Source organism: Mesoplodon densirostris, chromosome 4, assembly GCF_025265405.1.
Source record: "Mesoplodon densirostris isolate mMesDen1 chromosome 4, mMesDen1 primary haplotype, whole genome shotgun sequence".
In the NCBI taxonomy this organism is placed as follows: Eukaryota; Metazoa; Chordata; class Mammalia; order Artiodactyla; family Ziphiidae; genus Mesoplodon; species Mesoplodon densirostris.
Genome location: NC_082664.1, coordinates 95,949,353 through 95,973,512, shown reverse-complemented (window position 1 = coordinate 95,973,512; position 24,160 = coordinate 95,949,353). Strand labels below are relative to the sequence as shown.

The 24,160-nt window shown below is 39.5% G+C and overlaps 1 protein-coding gene across 1 annotated transcript in view; it reads left to right on the top strand.

The window, feature by feature from the left end:
* LOC132489440 (aromatase-like) overlaps positions 1-16,562 on the top strand; it is a 29,798-nt gene extending 13,236 nt beyond the window's left edge. Inside the window, exons 5-9 of the mRNA XM_060098376.1 lie at positions 2,643-2,757; positions 6,618-6,732; positions 7,169-7,331; positions 14,870-15,111; positions 16,314-16,562. Of these exons, the coding sequence (XP_059954359.1) occupies positions 2,643-2,757; positions 6,618-6,732; positions 7,169-7,331; positions 14,870-15,111; positions 16,314-16,562 (884 nt within the window). The remainder of the gene's footprint in view (positions 1-2,642; positions 2,758-6,617; positions 6,733-7,168; positions 7,332-14,869; positions 15,112-16,313) is intronic.
* Positions 16,563-24,160: the final 7,598 nt, after the last annotated feature.

Here is a 24,160-nt window from a genome sequence, read left to right as displayed (position 1 = left end):
TGCGCGGGCTTCCTCTAGCCGTGGCGAGCAGGGGCCAATCTTCATTGCGGTGTACGGGCTTCCCATTGCTGTGGCCTCTCCTGCTGCAGAGCACGGACCCCTGGCACGCAAGCCTCAGCATCCGCGGCAGGCAGGCTTCAGCAGTTGTGGCCCGCGGACTCCAGAGTGCAGGCTCAGCAGCTGCGGCGCACCGGCCCAGCCGCTCCGCGGCATGTGGGATCCTCCCAGACCAGGGCTCAAACCCATATCCCCTGCACTGGCAGGTGGACTCCCAACCATTGCGCCACCAGGGAAGCCCTGAAATTTTCATTCTTATGACTTGACATTCAGCCCTGTATTAAACAGGGCATAAGAAGGATAACAGACTCAAGCAAAGATATGCTCTTTTGTACACTGCTCTTCTTTAAACCCTTCTAAGTATTCCCAAATATTTTTCCTGGTATGTCTGCCTTGTTCACTTATAAGGTCATAAATATCCACAGCAGGGGCCATCTTCTATTTCTTTTGTATCTCTCTTCATTGCTCTAGGAAATAGGATTCTACCCACAGCTGAAACTTAACAGATGTGATCATGTGATTTGGTCATAAATATATCCTACCACCAAACCTATGTATTTAACCATTACCAACCATTCTTTTGGGCATTGTATATATAGTTATATATATACACACACAAACACATATACACATTCCATCTATCTACACACACACATAAATGTACATACACACCTCTCCCTCAAAGCCACTAAGTATGAAAATTTTGACTCTATATGATGATAAGGGTACTGAGGCTGCTGGAAATGATGATGAAAACTAACATAAATTTAGTATCTACTATGTGCCAAGCAGTATAAAAAGTTGCTTCACATAAAGTTTGTCACTTAGCATTTACAACAATCCTGGCAAGATGTCTCACACAAGAAACTGCTTTCCTCACTATATTACAGAAACAAATATTAAACACATACATGCAACTCTACCGCCAACAAAATAACAAACATTAATCATGTGGATCCATTCCATTCTGCTGCTATCAGCTTAATGTAATTTCTCCTGACTTGATTTCTAGCAGTGTTCATTGATTCATACATTCATTCAACTAATATTTATTGATTGCCTATTTTATGCCAGGCTTAGGTTCTGGGGATAGACCAGTGGACAAGACGAAGTCCTTGCCTTCAAAGAGTTTACATCCTAGTGGGTATATGGACAGTAAAAAACTATCTATCTAATAATATATTAGGCTATAATAAGTGCCTTAAAAAAAAACAAAGCAGGGCAAAGGGCTAGAAAGTGAAGGGGGAGGTCAGTGGGAGGCTGAAGCTCTTGTGGAGAGAAAGGGTGGTCAGGAAAGCCTCTGTGGAGACGATGTGTGAAAATAGCCCCAAATGAAGTGTGACCATGAGCCACGTGCAGATCTGAGGGAAGAACATCACAACCATAAGAACAAGGCACGAGTTTCACACTTGCCCAGACCAACTGAGCTATCACACCTGCTCCCTGATTGACCATGTCTGGAGAAGCAGACAAGCGACAAGCCCTCCCTTTCTCTGCTCCACTCTCCTCGCCTCATCTCCCCAGCTCTTTAATGATTCCTTACCAGAGTCATAGGAACCCCATCTGATTGACATTAGGATGGGAGCCCCATTCACTCGGAAAGTCACAGCCTCTTGCCTCATCCCCTTTCACACAGGGACTCTGAAAGTCCTGTTTGCCTGTTCCACGCACATCTCTCCTAAGGTATGACAGGTACCTATTTTAGAAGTCCCTGCTCTTTGGTTCCCCACTGGCCTTGATTCTTAGGAGGGATCAAGTAAAGGGAATTGTACAGCTCTCTGTTAACTTATGGATACAGACTGCAGTCTAAGAACCTGCATAACCCATACAGACTTATGTGTATTTCCCTCTGCTCACCGGGTCCTTGTTAAACTCTCATTTGGCCTGAGGGACTCAGTGCACCAAAGAGGAAAGGACATGGCCCTAAGGTCAAACAGAATCGAGCTCCAGCCTAGGGACTTCCTGCCACTCTGGCTGTATGGTGCTGGGCAAGCTTCTTCATTTCTGTGAACTGCAGTTTCTGCATCTTCATGTCTCTTCCCTTCTCTTGTATATAATTTGAAAAAAGCAGGGGTTTTCTTTTTTCTAGTATTCAGTTTAATTCAAGAACATGTTAAGATCTGACTGTGCACAAGACTCAGGACAAGGCACTGAAAATTCCAAGATGAATTCTACACTCTGGACTGAAATATAAACAGCAGAGCAGCATGGCTTTTTGCCTTTCCAGGTGCCAGAATTGAGCCCGTAACAGCATTAATTACTTATTTCCCATAGTCAGGAAAACAGGAGGGATTTGGAGGCTCAGCCATGGAGAAGGATGTGAGATTCTAGGCTGTGTCTCTAGCACAAACTTGAAAACTGGCAAATCTTTGGTTAACGTGGCGAATTTAGATGCCAAGCAGAATAAATTAGTGTTGATTTGTTTAGTGGCATTCTTCTGGCTGAAACACCCAGTGAAGGTGGAACCTTGCCCTGCTTAGAGTCCCAGATGGTAGGAGAGTCTACAGGGGATTTTCTCTGAGCAGTGTACCATTCTTGGGCTCGCATTTTTGCTCATCTGTTCTGATCTTTTTCTGTTTTTCCAGAAAGGGCTATCGTGGTTAAAATCCAGGGTTATTTTGATGCATGGCAAGCTCTCCTTCTCAAACCAGACACCTTCTTTAAGATTTCTTGGCTCTGCAGAAAGTATGAAAAGTCTGTGTAAGTAACATATTTTGGAATTTTTATTGCTGAGATTGGATTGATCTGTGTTGTGTCTTAGTTATTGCTGGCCTCTTCGGCAAGCTTTCTCCTCTCCAGAACCGCACGGGAGCTGTTAAGTTGCTGGTGAAGCATTTCTTACAGCAATTTGGCTGCATGTGGCCAGACCACAGAGGAAAGGAAGACTTCGGCCCAGGGCAGTTTTCCCCTAGGAGGCTGAGAGCTCCATCTCTGGAATTAGGACACTGCCGTGTATTTTGAGTTGAAGAGGGGTTGGCTGAACCTATCCTTATTATTAGTCAAAATTTTCTTTGCATGTCTGGAAAAATCAATCATTTTATTGTTGTGTTGCTTCTGAATGAATTTAACTTAATTCAACTTGTAAGCACTGACAGTAGTTGCAAGAGAATTTTTTCATGATTAACTTTTATAAGATGGGTTGTTTGTTTAGTTATGCATCTTACATCTTTGGGGGATCCTATAATTGTCATTAAATGGCTTTGCTTTGATCTCAGACTAGTCTAGCAGAAGACGAGACAAATGCCCAGAGACCTACTGGATAATCAATGGGTTTTTAGAGTGTAAGTAGCCAGCCACTATACATGCCACCTCTAACCACCAGTGGAAAGCACAGGGGATCTAGAGGTAGACAGACCTGGTTTGTATCCTATCTCTACCACTTAGTAACCAAATGTCCTTGGGAAGTTCTTTGAAATAAAATATAACATATCCTCCGTGGTGGCAATATAGGTTAATGAGATCCTCTATGTAGGGCAATCAGCACAAAGCATGACACACAGTAGGTAGTAAACATGTTAGCTTTCCCCATCCCTCTGTTCATATCTTTCCCAGATGTCCCTGACTATATTAAATTCTCCATCTCTACAATTTCCCAAACTTGTTTGAAGAGCTAACTTCATCCTGTTTGCATGTTTTGAAATTCAGTAATATTAGTCTCCAGGAAGTCAGCTTGATGTTGCTTTGTATATTTCAAGCGGATGATGAGTATCAGGTGGATGATTTGGACACTTGGTCCTTTAAACATTTCTCTTTGTTTCTACTGGAGCTTATTGTGACTTGAATCGATGAGATAAATGGTTCATCTCTTCACTGCTGTCAGAAATTGTGGTTATCTAAAGCGTCTTACTGGTCCGCAGTTAAACTTGTTCATTAGTTTAGCTTCAGTATGGTCAGCAGGCCCATAGAAACTTATAACATGAAACTGTATAACAGTTTCTCTTTGGTTTCTTTAAAATTATCTCAACAACATTCCCTCTCTACATAAATTTGCCAATGGTTAGTTCACTATGTACTTTCTCCTCTGATCTAGAGCAGTAAAAACCTAGAGAAATCTTTTAATCTTCTTCCCCTGCATGCCTTTGCAATAATGCCGATACTTTTTTTGAGGCATAATTGACATATAACATTATGTTAGTTTCGGGTGTACAGCCTGATTCAATATTTGAATATATTGAGAAATGTTCATCACAATTAATCTAGTTAACATCTTTCACCATACATAGTTACAAAACTTTTTCCTTGTGATGAGAACTTTTAAGATCTACTCTCTTAGCAACTTTTGAATATGCAATACTGTATATTAACTGTAGTCACCATGCTGTACATTACATCCCCATGATTTATTGATCATATAACTGAAAGGAAGTTTGTACCTTTGACCCCCTTCACCCATTTCACACCCAACCTACTCCCAGCACCCATGGCAATCACCAATCTCTTCTTGTAAAACTGAGGTTGGGATTTCTCCTTTGGTTATTGTTTTTTTTAAGATCCCACATATAAGAGAGATCATATGGAATTTGTCTTTCATACTAATATTTTAAAAATTATATTTATGTAAAGGTTTCTGGGACATCTACTTCCATCCCAATTTATTCAATTTTGTATTTTCCCTCTTTGAATTCCCAATATTAGAACAGTATTGTTTCTACATTTTGTTTCGTCAAACGTAGGCTTTTCAGTCTCAGAATACATTAAGTAAGTGTTTGTGGCCTGGACTAGGAGCCCAGCCACCATTATTTTCATACAAACAGAGGAATTCTTGCAATATAATTTGTAAGTCACGGACTTCCTATTTCCTGGAAACTGACATTTAACTCAATTCTCCTTGTTTTTAATGACATACAAATTCAAATACATACATTTAAGCAGAAGCAAATTTTAACCTGAATAGGAGGAATACCAGTGGATATTCACAGGCCCCTGATTCTGTCCCAGGGAGGAAGGAGATGCTTAGAAGTGGATGCAGCTCCATCAAGAAATTCTCTAGGAATTCAAAGTCTAGGGGCATTTCAATACATCCCAGGCCATTTGGGGGCCATTGCTTAGGTAGGAATACTATGAGCATTCTAGCCCATTATTGAATAAATGTAGGAGATACTCAACAAATATTTGCTGAACAAATGGATGGGCAGGTAAATGAATAAACGTGAATATATCCCTGCTGTATATCTGGAATGGTGAGTGTGTGTGTGTGTTTGTGTGCACGCCTATAAAGCATACTCACAGAGATACACAATAGTAGGCATCCTTATTTAGAATGACACAATGAAAATACTACCCTGAAGAATATCTCTCAGAATGTTTAAACATCTTCCTTGAGATGCACCCCCCAAAACTTTTAAAGATAGGAGGTATCTTGGGCTTCCCTGGTGGCGCAATGGTTGAGAGTCCGCCTGCCGATGCAGGGGACACGGGTTTGTGCCCCGGTCCGGGAGGATCCCACATGCCGCGGAGCAGCTGGGCCCGTGAGCCATGGCCGCTGAGCCTGCGCGTCCGGAGCCTGTGCTCCGCAACGGGAGAGGCCACAACAGTGAGAGGCCCGCGTACCGCAAAAAAAAAAAAAAAAGATAGGAGGTATCTTAAAGAATCCTCCATTACTTTTCCTGCTGAACGGGAGTAAACATAGAGGCTATTTAGGTCAACAGAGTATTTAAGCATGTAGGCAACTGTGTCAACAAGAATTTCAAAGAAAGATTTACTGTACATTTAACATAATACAGAATACTGTTCCCTGAGATTGGGGAACAATACAATTATACGTGAAGTAATACACTTAAAGACAAAGTCAAAGATAACAGAATTGAGATCTCAAGGTGGCCTTATTGTTCATCTAGCCTGATCCCTTCACTTTAAAAGAGACATAAAACTCAGAGACTTAAACTAGGTTACGTGGAACGACAACAACCTGGACCAGAACCTGACCCTTTGTCGAAGGTGTTTTTCCCTCCTCCACACTGTCAAAACGCATATGCATATTGATGCAGCCAGTCATTCATTCAATAAATATTTACTTAGTGTTACTATGAGGCAGAAACTGCAAGGTATGAGATAAATATCAGGAAAAATACTTCCTGTGTAGAAGAGGAACCTCAAACTCAATAGTCTTCGAAACTATGCAGATAAAAGTGGGCTGGGTGGATGTAAGACACAGGAAATGGAGGTGCCCATGGCAGACTAGAGAGTGCATGCTCCCACTAAAGGCATTCACTGGCTTTGGTTTTTGATGTTTAACTTAAGCACTGTGCTGGCCCAATCAAATAGCAAAAAACATAATTGGATTTAGCCATTTGGTACCAGTTTTTAACCCTTAACTAGTTACAGCCTTGATTTTGCTACCACTAATGAGATATATGGGCTAACTCTGGTCCCTTAACATGATATAATGTGTATGTAATTTAAGAATATCTGTGAAGAATTAAGTATAAATTCAGTTATTCATGAGCAATAATGGATTCCACTAAAGCAGATCATTTTATTTCTAAACATGCCAAACAAATCCATTTATCTAGATGTCATATCTGTGTACAAGTAGATAATATTTACACTGTTTTTTCCAGCGAGGAGCTGAAAGAGGAAATGGAAATTCTGGTAGAAAAAAAAAGACGCAGGATTTTCATAGCAGAGAAACTGGAAGACTCAATGGATTTCGCCACTGAGTTGATTTTGGCTGAGGTACAGACCTGAACCATAATTCCCACACAACATACGTGTATGACTGTTTGTATCAGTGTCTAAAAATTCTCTCCTGTTAATTGTTGCATGTTTCTGCTTTGACTATATGCTCCAGTATTTCTATAATGCCCAGTCCAATAGCCCCCTATTAGACAGTCAGGTAAGATTGACCTTTAAGACTGAAACTTCTGTGTTTCTGCACAATAAAAATATGAAAACTGGGGAATCCAAAGACACTAAACACACAGATATTTCGTTAACTTCTTCAGCTTTGAGATGAAGATTGTTAATGCAAATGTCCATCATCAGACTCAGAGACATATAATTTCTATGATTTCATTTTATTGAGGTTATTAATCCTTGAGTGCCACCGCCCCTCCTGTTCTGAACCGTTTATTCACGTTGCTAATGTTTCTCCCCGCTTTCAACTGTTCAGAAACGTGGTGACCTGACAGGAGAGAATGTGAACCAGTGCGTACTGGAAATGCTGATCGCAGCACCAGACACCATGTCCGTCTCTGTGTTTTTCATGATGCTTCTCATTGCAAAGCACCCCCAAGTTGAAGAGGCAATAATGAAGGAAATCCAGACTGTTGTTGGTAAGACTTTATCAAGCAAACAATAGAGATTAGAAAACAATTCCTTCTGAATATCAGCTTCTAGGTCCTATGAATCTTATGTCAAAATCTTTATTAGAATACACCCAGAGAACAATAGAGCAAGTCAATGTGCCATATTTTCATTACGCCAAACAGGTTTCTGTGTTTTTCTAATATAAAAAAAAATACATGCTGGTTGGAAAAAAATCCAAATAATAGAGAGATGTATAAAGCAGAAAGTATTATTTCCTGATCCCTTCCACTCTCCTTCCCATTCCCCAGGGGGAATCACTGTTAATATTTTGATGTGTATTCTTCAAGGTCTTTTTTGATGGGCACATAAACACATATATGCGGTTCTATTTGTCTGTGTTTAAAAAAACATGGGATCATCCACAAGGATTTGCTACCTTATCAGTGACAAAAGGCTTTTGAGGGTCCACCCAGGGAAATGGCTATCATTTTTTGCAGTGTTTTGGGTTTCAAGCAGCCTGTTCTTCCAGGTGGTGGCAGAGGGAGGAGGAAAGGGTGATGATAGCAGAGGCAGGGGAGCGATCAGTTTCCCTCCCTCACCCTCCCCTCCTCCTCTGCAGGAGAGCCTCCAGGTCCCTGCTCAGCTCTTCCCAACTCTGCCCCCTCCCTGCTCTGCCTCCACTTCAGCATCACTCTGCCACTGCTTCGGATATCCCCACCTTTCCCTGGAGACACTGCCACGTTCAGAAGTCAGAATTGCTTTCTGGAGAAAACAGAATGCCTTATTTGGAATGTGCTTCACATAAGTAATCTCTTTAGGAACACATTTCAGACACATGTGAAGGGGTATCAGTAACGATATATATTTTTTTTCTTGACTTTACAGGTCTCTGTGAAACAACTTATTTTGTTGTTAAAAGGCAACATGTATTTTTTAAACTTTTTATCTTATTTATCTTTAAAACCATTTGAGTGCTGCTTGAAACAGATGACAAGGGGAAATTTCATACACGGGTTAAATATGTGAAAGGGTTCTGCAGACGCGTTGCCATAGGAGGGCCACTGCCTGGGAAGGTAGATACCAAGGAGCCAGAATGACATCCGGGTTTCAAATTCTGGAATGTTTTCTCAAGCACCCTTTTCAGGTTATGGGTTCTGTGCCAGGTGCAAGGGCACCGCGGTGAACAAGCCAGTGCCATCCCTGCAGTCCTGGGGCTCTCAGTCTCATGAGAAAAAGAGAATTCAAGAAACAGCTCAGTGGAGTGAGAGAGAGTCACAGAATGATGGGGGTACAGGCAACACAGGGGAAATTGCTCTTGAGATCATAAATCTTTAATACAATTTCCTTGAGACGTAAAAAGTTCTTGTGCCCCATGATATCCTCCTGACACGACAGTCCTCTTGAAAGATAAAACTGGGACAACCACTAGTACCTGTATACTTGTTCCCCCTAGACCCACAGAACTGGTAATTACTTCTAAAAGTATGCCTTTTGTTACCTTCTCCATCATCTGCCCTCTAACTCCCCACCACAGATAAATACACCCATTAGACTCTTACTGTGTTCGAAAACCAGTATGTGAGGGGCTGTGTTGTTCAAGTTCTCTAACCAAGTGAGACCACTCCTGAATAACCTAACTGTACAGGAGACAGAGCTGCCTCAGGACCCTGGGTTGACTTTCATTCTGCAAAAACAGTACCCCAATTCAGGATGCTTTGAAGTTTTGCCAATTCTGAGAGTAATCCAAGCCTCTTTGACCAGTGTTGAGCCAAGCTGAGACATGGAGGTGTCCATCAATCCCCAGCTCACCTGGAGCTGATGAGGCACCCCATTTGTTGTGGTGGAGAGAGGGCATTCTTGCCACTTTACCACCCTGGTTGTCCCTGATGAGATGATGAGGAGAAACTAACAGTGTTATTTTCTTTTTTAAAAAAAAATTTCTTTACTTTTTTATACAGAAGGTTATTAGTCATCCATTTCATACACATCAGTGTATACATGTCAATCCCAATCTCCCAATCCATCACACCATGACCCGCACACCCCGCTGCTTCCCCCACCTTGGTGTCCATACGTTTATTCTCTACATCTGTGTCTCAATTTCTGCCCTGCAAACCAGTTCATCTGTAGCATTTTTCTAGGTTCCAAATATATGTGTTAATATACAATATTGGTTTTTCTCTTTTTGACTTACTTCACTCTGTATGACAGTCTCTAGATCCATCCACATCTCTACAAATGACCCAATTTCGTTCCTTTTCATGGCTGAGATATACTCCATTGTATATATGTACCAAATCGTCTTTATCCCTTCGTCTGTCGGTGGGCATTTAGGTTGCTTCCATCACCTGGCTATTGTAAAGAGTGCTGCAATGAATATTGGGGTGCATGTGCCTATCTGAATTATGGTTTTCTCTCAGTATATGCCCAGTAGTGAGATTGCTGGGTCGTATGGTAATTCTACTAATAGTTTTTTAAAGAACCTCCATGCTGTTCTCCATAGTGGCTGTATCAATTTACATTCCCACCAACAGTGCAAGAGGGTTCCATTTTCTCCAAACCCTCTGCAGCATTTGATGTTTTCAGATTTTCTGATGATGCCCATTCTAACTGGTGTCAGGTGATACCTCATTGTAGTTTTGACTTGCAATTCTCTAGTAATTACTGATGTTGAGCAGTTTTTCATATGCTTCTTAGCTATCTGTATGTCTTCTTTGGAGAAATGTCTGTTTAGGTCTTCTGCCCATTTTTGGATTCGGTTGTTTGTTTTTTTAATATTAAGCTGCATCAGCTGTTTATATAATTTGGAGATTAATCCTTTGTCCGTTGATTCGTTTGCAAATATTTTCTCCCATTGTGAGGGTTGCCTTTAGTCTTGTTTATGGTTTCCTTTGCTGTGCAAGAGCTTTTAAGTTTCATTAGGTCCCATTTGTTTATTTTTCTTTTTATTTCCATTACCCAAGGAGGTGAATCAAAAAATATCTTGCTGTGATTTATGTCAAAGAGTGTTCTTCCTATGTTTTCCTCTAAGAGTTTTATAATGTCCGATCTTACATTTAGGTGTCTAATATATTTTGAGTTTATGTATGGTGTTAAGGATTGTTCTAATTTCATTTGTTTACATGTAGCTGTCCAGTTGTCCCAGCACCACTTATTGAAGAGACCGTCTTTTCTCCATTGTATATCCTAGCCTCCTCTGTCATAGATTACTTTACCATAGGTGTGTGGGTTTATCTCTGGGCTTTCTATCTTCTTCCACTGATCTATATTTCGGATTTTGTGCCAATACCATATTGTCTTGATTACTATAGCTGTGTAGTATAGTATGAAGTCAGGGAGTCTGATTCCTCCAGCTCCATTTTTTTCTCTCAAGACTGCTTTGGCTATTCAGGGTCTTTTGTGTCTCCATACAAATTTTAAGATTTTTTTGTTCTAGTTCTGTAAAAAATGCCATTGGTAATTTGAGAGGGATTGCACTGAATCTGTAGATTGCTTTGGGTAGTATAGTCATTTTCACAATATTGAAGCTTCAAATCCAAAAACATGGTATATCTCTCCATCTGTTGGTATCATCTTTAATTTCTTTCATCAGTGTCTTATAGTTTTCTGCATACAGGTCTTTTGTCTCCCTAGGTAGGTTTATTCCTAGGTATTTTATTCCTTTTGTTGCAATGGTAAGTGGGAGTGTTTCCTTAATTTCTCTTTCAGATTTTTCATCAGTAGTGTATAGGAATGCAAGAGATTTCTGTGCACTAATCTTGTATCCTCCAACTTTACCAAATTCATTGATTACCTCTAGTAGTTCTCTGGTGGCATCTTTAGGATTCTCTATATATAGTATCATATCATCTGCAAACAGTGACAGTTTTACTTCTTCTTTTCCAATTTGTATTCTTTTTACTTCTTTTTCTTCTCTGATTGCCATGGCTAGGACTTCCAAAACTATGTTGAATAATAGTGGTGAGAGCGGACATCCTGGACTTGTTCCTGATCTTAGAAGAAATGCTTTCAGTTTTTCACCATTGAGAATGATGTTTGCTGTGGGTTTGTCATATATTGCCTTTATTATGTTGAGGTAGGTACCCTCTATGCCCACTTTATGGAGAGTTTTTATCATAAATGGCTGTTGAATTTTGTCCAAAGCTTTTTCTGTATCCATTGATATAATCTTATGGTTTTTATTCTTCAATTTGTTAATATGGTGTATCATCTTGATTGATTTGCATATATTGAAGAATACTTGCATCCCTGGGATAAATCCCACTTGATCATGGTGTATGATCCTTTTAATGTGTTGTTGGATTCTGTTTGCTAGCATTTTGTTGAGGATTTTTGCATCTATATTCATCAGTGATATTGGTCTGTAATTTTCTTTTTTTGTACTATCTTTGTCTGGTTCTGGTATCAGGATGATGATGGACTCATAGAATGGGTTTGGGAGTGTTCCTTCCTCTGCAATTTTTTGGAAGAGTTTGAGAAGGATGAGTGTTAGCTCTTCTCTAAATGTTTGATAGAATTCACCTGTGAAGCCATCTGGTCCTGGACTTTTGTTTGTTGGAAGATTTTTAATCACAGTTTCAATTTCATTACTTGTGATTGGTCTGTTCATATTTTCTATTTCTTCCTGGTCCAGTCTTCGAAGGTTATACCATTCTAAGAATTTGTCCATTTCTTCCAGGTTGTCCATTTCATTGGCATAGAGTTGCTTGTAGTAGTCTCTTAGGATGCTTTGTATTTCAGCGGTGTCTGTTGTAACTTCCCCTTTTTCATTTCTAATTTCATTGAGTCCTCTCCCTCTTTTTCTTGATGAGTCTGGCTAATGGATTATCAATTTTGTTTATCTTCTCAAAGAACCAGCTTTTAGTTTTATTGATCTTTGCTACTGTTTCTTTGTTTCTATTTCATTTATTTCTACTCTGATCTTTATGATTTCTTTCCTTCTGCTAACTTTGGGTTTTGTTTGTTCTTCTTCCTCTAGTTCCTTTAGCTGTAAGGTTAGATTGTTTACTTGAGATTTTTCTTGTTTCTTGAGGTAGGCTTACACTGCTATAAACTTTCCTCTTAAAACTGCTTTGCTGCATCCCATAGGTTTTGGATCGTCCTGTTTTCATTTGTCTCTAGGTATTTTTTGATTTCCTGTTTGATATCTTCAGTGATCTCTTGGTTATGTAGGAACGTATTGTTTAGGCTCCATGTGTTTGTGTTTTTTACTTTTCCCTGTAATTGATTTCTAATCTCATAGCATTGTGATCAGAAAAGATGCTTGATACGATTTCAATTTTCTTAAATTTACTGAGGCTCATTTGTGACCCAAGATGTGATCTATCCTGGAGAATGTTCTGTGTGCACTTGAGGAAAAAGTGTAATCTGCTGGTTTTGGATGGAATGTCCTATAAATATCAATTAAATCTATCTGGTCTGTCAATTAACGCTTGTGTTTCCTTATTAATTTTCTGTCTGGATGATCTGTCCATTGGTGTAAATGAGGTGTTAAAGTCCCCCACTCTTATTGTGTTACGGTCGATTTCCTCTTCTATAGCTGTTAGCAGTTGCCTTATGTATTGAGGTGCTCCTATGTTGGGTGCATATATATTTATAATTGTTATATCTTCTTCTTGGATTGTTTCCTAGATTATGTAGTGTCCTTCCTTGTCTCTTGTAACATTTTTTATTTTAAAGTCCATTTTATTTGATATGAGTATTACTCCTGCAGCTTAATTTGATTTCCATTCGCATGGAATATCTTTTTCCATCCCCCCACTTTCAGTCTGTATGTGTCCCTAGGTCTGAAGTGGGTCTCTTCAGCATATAGATGGGTCTTGTTTTTTGTATCCCCTCAGCGAGCCTGTGTCCTTTGGCTGGAGCATATAATCCATTCATGTTTAAGGTAATTATCGATATGTATATTTCTATTACCATTTTCTTAATGGTTTTGGGTTTGTTTTTGTAGGTTTTTCTTCTCTTGTGTTTCCCACTTAAGAGAAGTTCCTTTAGAATTTGTTGTTCAGCTGCTTTGGTGGTGCTGAATTCTCTTAGCTTTTGCTTGTCTGTAAAGCTTTTGATTTCTCCATCGAATCTTAATGAGATCCTTTGTGAGTCCAGTAATCTTGGTTGTAGGTTCTTCCCTCTCATCACTTTAAGGATATCATGCCACTCCCTTCTGGCTTGTAAAGTTTCTGCTGAGAAATAAGCTGTTAACCTTATGGGGGTTCCCTTGTATGTTATTTGTCAATTTTCCCTTGCTGCTTTCAATAATTTTTCTTTGTCTTTAATTTTTGCCAATTTGATTACTATGTGTCTTGGCATGTTTCTCCTTGGGTTTATCCTGTATGGGACTCTCTGCACTTCCTGGACTTGGGTTGCTATTTCCTTTGCCATGTTAGGGAGGTTTTCAACTATAACCTCTTCAAATATTTTCTCGGGTCCCTTCTCTCTCTCTTCTCCTTCTGGGACCCCTATAATGCAAATGTTGTTGTGTTTAATGTTGTTCCAGAGGTCTCTTAGGCTGTCTTCATTTCTTTTCATTCATTTTCTTTATTCTGTTCCATAGCAGTGAATTCCACCATTTTGTCTTCCAGGTCACTTATCCGTTCTTCTGCCTCAGTCATTCTGCTACTGATTCCTTCTAATGTACTTTTCATTTCAGTTATTGTATTGTTCATCTCTGTTTGTTTGCTCTTTAATTCTTCTAGATCTTTGTTAAACATTTCTTGCACCTTCTCGATCTTTGCCTCCATTCTTTTTCCGAGGTCCTGGATCATCTTCACTATCATTATTCTGAATTCTTTTTCTGGAAGGTTGCCTACCTCCACTTCATTTACTTGCTTTTTTGTGGTTTTATCTTTTTCCTTCATCTGTTACATAGCCCTCTGCCTTTTCATCTTGTCTATCTTTCTATGAATGTGGTTGTTGTTCCACAGGCTGCAGGATTGTAGGTCTTCTTGCTTCTGCTGTCTGCCCTGTGGTGGATGAGGCTATCTAAGAGGCTTGTGCAAGTTTCCTGATGGGAGAGACTGGTGGTGGGTAGCTATCAGTGATATTTTCTGACAGATGACTGCATTGGATACCAGAAGAGAAAATTTCTGTGAACATCATTAATCTCACCATCTCACTTGACTACAGGAGGAATGAATGTCTTCTAGAATTCAGAGTAGGGGACAAAACTCAAGAACCACACAGGTGGCAATAAACGTTTGAAGCAGATTAGGTAGGTCTACATGATGGTGCAGAGAGGAAGTTCCTCTAATGGGCTCAACAGCCACACAGCCTCAGCCAACTATTGCCATGTGGGGATGTGAGTCCAATGTAACCTGTTTTTTTATTTCTCTACAAGTCCAGACATTTCTATGAAATCCCTCAGATGTTAAGATAATTGACTTCAAATCTGAATTTTCATAAGACACTCTGTGGACCAAACATAAAGTATTTTAGAATTATATATATAAATTTTTTCAACCAAGACAGAACTGACCTATAAGTACACTGATGTGAAACTAGGAGTTTTATGCCCATCACATGTTGAAACTAACATGACCCCCTTTGTCCTTTTTATCTGATCGCACAGGTGAAAGAGACATACGGATTGATGACATACAAAAACTAAAAGTGGTAGAAAACTTTATTTATGAGAGCATGCGGTACCAGCCTGTTGTGGACCTAGTCATGCGCAAAGCCTTAGAGGATGATGTCATCGATGGCTACCCAGTGAAAAAGGGGACTAACATTATCCTGAATATTGGAAGAATGCATAGACTCGAGTTTTTCCCCAAGCCCAATGAATTTACTCTTGAAAACTTTGCCAAAAACGTAAGAGCCCTTCCCTAAAACTGAGTGTACCACTCTTGAAAATGTCAACTCTTAAGACCTCTCTGTTTCTGTGTTTGCACCATGTACATTTCATTCTGTTTACTCATTTTCTTCACACCTCACCAGGAAAACACATTTCTCCTAGCTTGGAACATGGCCACCATGTCTGTCCTCAAGTCAAGGAGGCTGGCTCTCCAGCTCTCAGAAATGTCTTCATGGAGGTACAAAATAGGTCAAAAGGTGAACAATTCAGGCCCTTAATTTGTTTAAAATAAGGCAAATTTTCTTTAACCAAGCCATTTAAACTTAACTTTTCCAATTAAACTTATCACCTTGTCATCATGTAGATTGAGCCATAGCATCATCTAAGTCAAGGAAATCCACTTCTGCTTCAGATGGAAATCAAGTGAGAAGAAAAGATTTGGTTTCCCAAATGGCCCCACAAGCACTAGGCCTCATTCTATATAAGACTTTGTAATTAGAAGAGCCTCAGCTTGTTCTTTTTCTTTATTGAGGTGTACTGGAGATTCTGCCTCCATTATGTCAATTCTAGGCAAAGATTTTTTTTAACCTGAATTATCCAGATAGTTCTCTCTGTGCCCCCTTTTTCCATTTGCATATGGAAATATGATCTTAGTTAAACCAGTTGTCTAATTCATTCCATTTCTATATAAGCAACCCATGCCACGTTGGCAATTGGTCAAAAATAACTTAACTGAGCATGTATTAAGTGCCAGGCATTATGTGATTACAAATGGGGACAAGACAGGCAGAGGTGTCCCATTAAATATTTGTATAACTAAATATATTTAGATCCTTGGCACTAATAGACAGGGAATCCACACCTTTGCCTAAATTTGTCCTTGTCATCATGTTATATGGCCTGGCACAAAAACAATCTTTGCCTCAATGACTGGCAGAACAGCAGTAAAGCCGTGGTCTTCCCACAGAGCTAGTTGAGTATTTACATGAAAAGCAAAACAGGGGATTGTTTGAAGTTGTGTCTGTATCACAAAGGGTGAATCAAACTGGAGGGAGAAAGAGGCTTATCTGAGTTACAGTCATTCCTCTCCGTGAAGGAGCAGTATGGCCAAGTCACTGAAACCGAGCATTCTGACTCACAGTGTTTTCAGGGTGAATCAAACAGATATGCATGGCTGTAGCTTTTACTTCTCTGGCTAATTGTCTGATCATTTTCCTAGGTTCCTTACAGGTACTTTCAGCCATTTGGCTTTGGGCCCCGGGCCTGTGTGGGAAAATACGTTGCCATGGTGATGATGAAGGTCACCCTGGTCACACTTCTGAGACGCTTCCACGTGCAGACATTGCAAGGTCAATGTGTTGAAAAGATGCAGAAAAAAAATGACTTATCCTTGCACCCAGATGAGACCAGCGACCTGCTGGGAATGATTTTCATCCCAAGAAATTCAGATAAGTGCCTCGACCACTAAAAAAGTTTGGTCAGTCCCTGCCCTGGAGCACTTCTCAACAGTATTTCACATGGAAACCACCCACCTTTGCCACGTAATCCTCCTCCCATGAACAACTGTGGCCTCTGGCCTTTTATACACTTACTTCCTGTGGGGTGTCAGCGAGCCGGGAGACGCCAGTCATCTGAGCGCATCCAAACCAGAAAGCAGACTGCAGGAGAAAATACGGAGGCCAAGATTTGTGCAGGAAATGGCAGCCCTAAAGGCCCAGTTCCACAAAACATGCTTTGGAAAAGATAAGCCATCAGCAAGACTCATGCCCGACTCCTCACTGTCCTGCCCTGAGATGGGAGCTTGGTAATGACTGGGGCAGAAGCACTCAAGTCAATTACAAAGGCCAGGCCGACACTGGGTACCTAGGGCTAAACACACCCACTAGTGTGAATAAAGGGCTTTTGATTTTGTTTTCAGTGGGTTGGGTACTGCAATATTCACACCCTTGGAGAAATGCTTACAAATTCAGCATTTGCCTTTTCCTATGAATTATGTTAAATTAACTCTTGTTTAACCTCATGTGATTTAACTGTGGCAAAAGTTAAATGGAAGACTGTCATTTCCCAGTCTCTCAATTTATGCCTCAACCAGATTATATATGTGTTCTAGGAAAGAAATTCATACAATGGGTTTGAAATTAAAATAAAATTCCTTTCTTCATTATCTGCATTGTTGTTTAGTTCCATGAGTGCACTAAGAAAGAGAATACCCTAGGTGGTAGCACCTATTAACTCTTACCACAGGTCCATGATTTGGGGGAGGGGAAGTCTCTGAATCTATATCTAAATCTACAACCCAGTGAGTTCAAACTTCTAAGGAGTGCTCCTCATATACCATTATCCTTCTCCCTCAACATTTCTCCCCATCTTACTTTCCATGGCCCCAAAAGAAAAGAGCAACAGATGAGTAGACAACATGGCCAGGGTAGATCCCCTACAATCACATTTTATCCTAGCTCAGATTTAACAATTACCTTAGAGATTTAACAGTTATCTAGTTTATCTAATCATTACATGTAGCCAGGGGTAAAATACAAACCTTGGAATTAGCTCTTGAGAGAATAAAATAGATGAGTGAATTTTCCAAATACCAGTTTTGTTCTGTTATATCACCAATATGGATGTGTATACTGAAGGCCACTTAAAAACTGAAAAATTAAACTCATTTAAACACTTGTAAATCTTGGCCATTGAGTCAACCTGAATATTCTTGTCATCCTGCTATTGGGCAGAGCTCTTTTCTTTTGGAATCCATGTCGGTCTCCCATTCTTTTTTTTTTTTTTTCGGCCATGCCTGGTGACATGCAGCTTCCTACCATCCTCCATTCTTACTCTCAAGATCAGTACTGAATCAACACTCTGGCTCAGAGACATTCTAATTGACCCAGAATCCAGGTGAAAGGGAGAGGTATCCAAAGTGGTCAGGGATGGGCATTAGTAAAGCAGGAAATATTTGCACTTTGATGTACACCTGAAACTAACACAATGTTGTAAATCAACTATACTTCAGTTTTAAAAAGTAGGAAATACTTGAACTTGGAATTATCTGGATCATCTACATGGCCTAAACATATGTTGAAATAGGCCTGTGCACATGGATATGTCTGTAGTCAAGTCTAGACAAGCATCCAAATAATCCAGATCTGCAAAAGACAGTCCAGGATTTTAGACTTAATATCTAAATTAATTAATTCACATTAACTCACTAGATGATTGTAAACACACACTTTACTGTGACTAGAGCTGTACAGTAGAGGAAAACAGATTTTGGACCATTGCACTTCACCCATCCAATTCCCTTGAACATCTACTGTATTTAATGTGTACATACGTAGCCAAGGCCATCATCTATACAGTCAAAGTGAGACAGAGGTGGATATAGTTGTCTATAGATAATGCAGATAAAAAATATGCTAGGGGAAAACAGGACTAGGAGGTGGAGACCAGAGGAGGACCGGAAGAGGGGAACTGCTGGTTTGCACGATGAAAGCAAACTCTTCCAGAATCAAATTATCTGGGTAATTACTCAACTTGAAATTCTCTTTGTCCGGTATTGACAAACCCCATATGTTTGTACAGGCTTGGTCTAAGAATCTGGAGTGTCATTGATTCTTCACTGGGCTGATGGGCATATATTTGAAAATCCTGTTTTCTCTTCAGAATTTTACCTAGTTATTAAGTACTTAATGTACTTAACATAGCACTCTGAATGTGTTGTGGATTCTGTTTTTACTAACTCTCAGAAAACTGGGATGTACCAAAATGAAAATAAATAAGGAAATACAAGCTTTAAATGACACATTAAACAAGATGGACTTAATTGATATTTATAGGACATTCCATCCGAAAACAACAGAATACACTTTCTTCTCAAGTGCTCATGGAACGAACAATCTCTAAGATAGATCATATCTTGGGTCACAAATCAAGCCTTGGTAAATTTAAGAAAATTGAAATCATATCAAATATCTTTTCTGACCACAATGCTATGAGACTAGATATCAATTACAGGAAAAAATCTGTGAAAAATACAGACACATGGAGGCTAAACTATAAATAACTAATACTTAATAACCAAGAGATCACTTAAGAAGTCAAAGAGGAAATCAAAAAATACCTAGAAACAAACGAAAATGAAAACACGACGAGGGGATTGGTTCAAGATGGCAAAGTAGAAGGACATGCGCTCACTCCCTCTTGCGAGAACACCGGAATCACAACTAACTGCAGAACAATCATCGACAAAAAGACACTGGAACTCACCAGAAAAGATACCCAACATCCAAAGACAAAGGAGAAGCCACAATGAGATGATAGGAGGGGTGCAATCACAATAAAATCAAAACCCATAACTGCTGGGTGGGTGACTCACAAACTGGAGAACACTTATACCACAGAAGTCCACCCACTGGAGTGAAGGTTATGAGGCACACATCAGGCTTCCCAAACTGGGGGTCCAGCAATGGCAGGAGGAATTCCTAGAGAATCAGACTTTGAAGGCTAGCAGGATTTGACTGCAGGACTGTGACAGGACTGGGGGAAACGGAGACTCCACGCTTGGAGGGCACACACAAAGTAGTGTGCGCATCGGGACCCAGGGGAAGGAGCAGTGACCCCATAGGAGACTGAACCAGACCTACGTGCTAGTGTTGGAGGGTCTCCAGCAGAGGTACGGGGTAGCTATGGCTCAACATGAGGACAAGAACACTGACAGCAGAAGTTCTGGTAGGTACTCCTTGGTGTGAGCCCTCCCAGAGTCCGCCATTAGCCCTACAAAAGAGCTGGGTAGGCACCAGTGTTGGGTCACCTCAGGCCAAAAAACCAACAGGGAGGGAACCCAGGCCCACTCATCAGCAGAAAAGTGGATTAAAGTTTTACTAAGCTCTGCCCAACAGACAAACACCCAGCTCTACACACCATCAGCCCCTCCCATCAGGAAACTTGCACAAGCCTCTTAGATAGCCTCATAAACCGGGGGGGGGGGGGGGGGGCAGCAGAAGCAAGAAGAACTACAATACTGCAGCCTGAGGAACAAAAACCACATTCACAGAAAGATAGGCAAGATGAAAAGGCAGAGGGCTATGTACCAGATGAAGGAACAACATAAAACCTCAGAAAAACAACTAAATGAAGTGGAGATAGGAAACCTTCCAGAAAAAGAATTCAGAATAATGATAGTGAAGATGATCCAGGACCACAGGAAAAGAATGGAGGCAAAGATCAAGAAGATGCAAGAAATGTTTAACAAAGAACCAGAAGAATTAAAGAATAAAGACCTAGAAGAATTAAAGAACAAACAAACACAGAAGAACAATACAATAACTGAAATAAGAAATACACCAGAAGGTATCAATAGCAGAATAACTGAGGGAGAAGAACGGATAAGTGACCTGGAAGACAGATGGTGTAATTCACTGCTGTGGAACAGAATAAAGAAAAAAGAATGAAAAGAAATGAAGACACCCTAAGAGATCTCTGAGACAACATTAAACACAACAACATTCACATTATACGGGTTCCAGAAGGAGAAGAGAGCAAGGCTCTGAGAAAATATCTGAAGAGACTGTAGTCAAAAACCTCCCTAACATGGGAAAGGATAGCGACCCAACTCCAAGAAGCGCAGAGAGAACCAGGCAGGATAAATCCAAGGAGAAACACGCCAAGACACACAGTAATCAAAGACAAAGAAAAATTACTGAAATCAATAAGGCAAAAATGACAAATAACATACAAGGGAATTCCATTAAGTTTAACAACTGATTTCTCAGCAGAAACTCTACAAGCCAGAATGGAGTGACATATTTAAAGTGATGAAAGGGAAGAAACTACAACCAAGATTACTCGACCCACCAAGGATCTCATTCAGATTCGATGGAGACATCAAAAGCTTTACAGACAAGAAAAGCTAAGACAATTCAGAACTACCAAACCAGCTCTACAACAAATGCTAAAAGAACTTTTTAAAGTTGGAAACAAAAGAAGAAAAGGACCTACAAAAACAAACCCAAAACAAATAAGAAAATGGTCACAGGAACATACACATCGATAATTACCTTAAACATGAATGGATTAAATGCTCCAACCAAAAGATACAGGTTCACTGAATAGATACAAAAACAAGACCCATATATATGCTATCTACAAGAGACCCAACACAAACCTAGGGACACATACAGACTGAAAGTGAGGAGATGGAAAAAGATACTCCATGCAAAAGGAAATCAAAAGAAAGCTGGAGTAGCAATACTCGTATCAGATAAGATGGACTTTAAAATAAAGAATGTTGCATGAGACAAGGAAGGACACTACAAAATGATCAAGGGATCAATCCAAGAAGAAGATATAACAATTACAAATATATATACGCCCAACATAGGAGCACCTCAATACATAAGGCAACTGCTAATAGCTATAAAAGAGGAAATCAACAGTAACACAATAACAGTGGAGGACTTTCACACCTCACTTACACCAATGGACAGATAATGCAGACAGAAAATTAATAAGGAAAAAGAAGCTTTAAATGACACAACAGACCAGATAGATTTAATTGATATTTATAGGACATTCCATCCAAAAACAGCAGATTACACTTTTTCTTCAAGGGCACACAGAACATTCTCCAGGATAGATCACATCTTGGGTCACAAATCAAGTCTCAGTAAATTTAAGAAAATTGAAAACATATCAAGCATCTTTTCTGACCACAATACTATGAGATTGGAAATCAATTACAGGGGAAAAAAAGCTAAAAGACACAAACAAATGGAAGCTAAATAATACATTACTAACTAACCAAGAGATCACTGAAGGAATCAAAGAGTAAATCAAATAATACCTAGAGATAAGTCACAACGAAAAAATGACCATCCAAAACCTATGGGATGCAGCAAAACCAGTTGTAAGAGGGAAGTTTATAGCAATACAAGCCTACCTCAAGAAACAAAAAAATCTCAAGTAAACAATCTAACCTTACAGCTAAAGGAACTAGAGGAAGAAGAACAAACAAAACCCAAAGTTAGCAGAAGGAAAGAAATCATAAAGATCAGAGCAGAAATAAATGAAATAGAAACAAAGAAAACAGCAGCAAAGATGAATAAAACTAAAAGCTGGTTCCTTCAGAAGATAAACAAAATTCACAAACCATGAGCCAGACTCACCAAGAAAAAGAGTGAGAGGACTCAAACCAATAAAATGAGAAATGAAAAAGGAGAAGTTACAACAGACACCGCATAAAAACAAAGCATCCTAAGAGACTACTACAAGCAACTCTATGCCAATAAAATGGACAACCTGGAAGAAATGGACAAATTCTTAGAAAGGTATAACCTTCCAAGACTGGATGAGGAAGCAATAAAAAATAAGAACAGACCAATCACAAGTAATGAAATTGAAACTGTGATTAAAAATCTTCCAACAAACAAAAGTCCAGGACCAGATGGCTTCACAGGTGAATTCTATCAAACATTTAGAGAAGAGCTAACACTCATCCTTCTCAAACTCTTCCAAAAAATTGCAGAGGAAGGAACACTCCCAAACCCATTCTATGAGGCCACCATCAATCTGATACCAAAACCAGATAAAGATACAACCAAAAAAGAAAATTACAGACCAATATCACTGATGAATATAGACGCAAAAACCCTTAACAAAATACTAGCAAACAGAATCCAACAACACATTAAAAGGATCATACACCATGATCAAGTGGGATTTATCCCAGGGATGCAAGGATTCTTCAATATATGCAAATCAATCAAGGTGATACACCATATTAACAAACTGAAGAATAAAAAACATATGATTATATCAATGGATGTAGAAAAAGCTTTGGACAGAATTCAACAGCCATTTATGACAAAAACTCTCCAGAAAGTGGGCATAGAGGGCACCTACCTCAACATAATAAAGACATTATATGACAAACCCACAGAAAACATCATTCTCAATGGTGAAAAACTGAAAGCATTTCTTCTAAGATCAGGAACAAGACAGGATGTCCACTCTCACCACTATTATTCAACATAGTTTTAGAAATCTCAGCCATGGAAATCAGAGAAGAAAAAGAAATAAAAGGAATACAAATTGGAAAAGAAGAGGTAAAACTGTCCCTGTTTGCAGATGACATGATACTATACATAGAGAATCCTAAAGATGCCACCAGAAAACTACTAGAGCTAACCAATGAATTTCATAAAGTTGCAGGATACAAAATTAATGCACAGAAATCTCTTATATTCCTATACGCTAATGATGAAAAATCTGAAAGAGAAATTAAGGAAACACTCCCATTCACCATTGCAACAAAAAGAATAAAATACCTAGGAATAAACCTACCTAGGGAGTCAAACGACCTGTATGCAGAAAACTATATAAGACACTGATGAAAGAAGTTAAAGATGATACCAACACATGGAGAGATATACCATGTTCTTGGATTGGAAGAATCAATATTCTGAAAATGACTATACTACCCAAAGCAATCTACAGATTCAAGGCAATCCCTCTCAAATTACCAATGGCACATTTTACAGAACTAGAACAAAACATCTTAAAATTTGTATGGAGACACAAAAGACCCCAAATAGCCAAAGCAGTCTTGAGGGAAAAAAATGGAGCTGGAGGAATCAGACTCCCTGACTTCAGACTATACTACAAAGCTACAGTAATCAAGACAATATGGTACTGGCACAAAAACAGAAACATAGATCAATGGAACAAGATAGAAAGTCCAGAGACAAACCCACATACCAATGGTCAACTAATCTATGACAAAGGAGGCAAGGATATACAATGGAGAAAAGACAGTCTCTTCAGTAAGTGGTGCTGGGACAACTGGACAGCTACATGTAAAAGAATGAAATTAGAACACTCCCTAACACCATACACAGAAATAAACTCAAAATGGATTAGAGACCTAAATGTAAGACCGGACATTATAAAACTCTTAGAGGAAAACATAGGAAGAACACTCTTTGACATAAATCACAGCAAGGTATTCTTTTATCCACCTCCTAAAGTAATGGAAATAAAAACAAAAATAAATAAAAGGGACCTAATGAAACT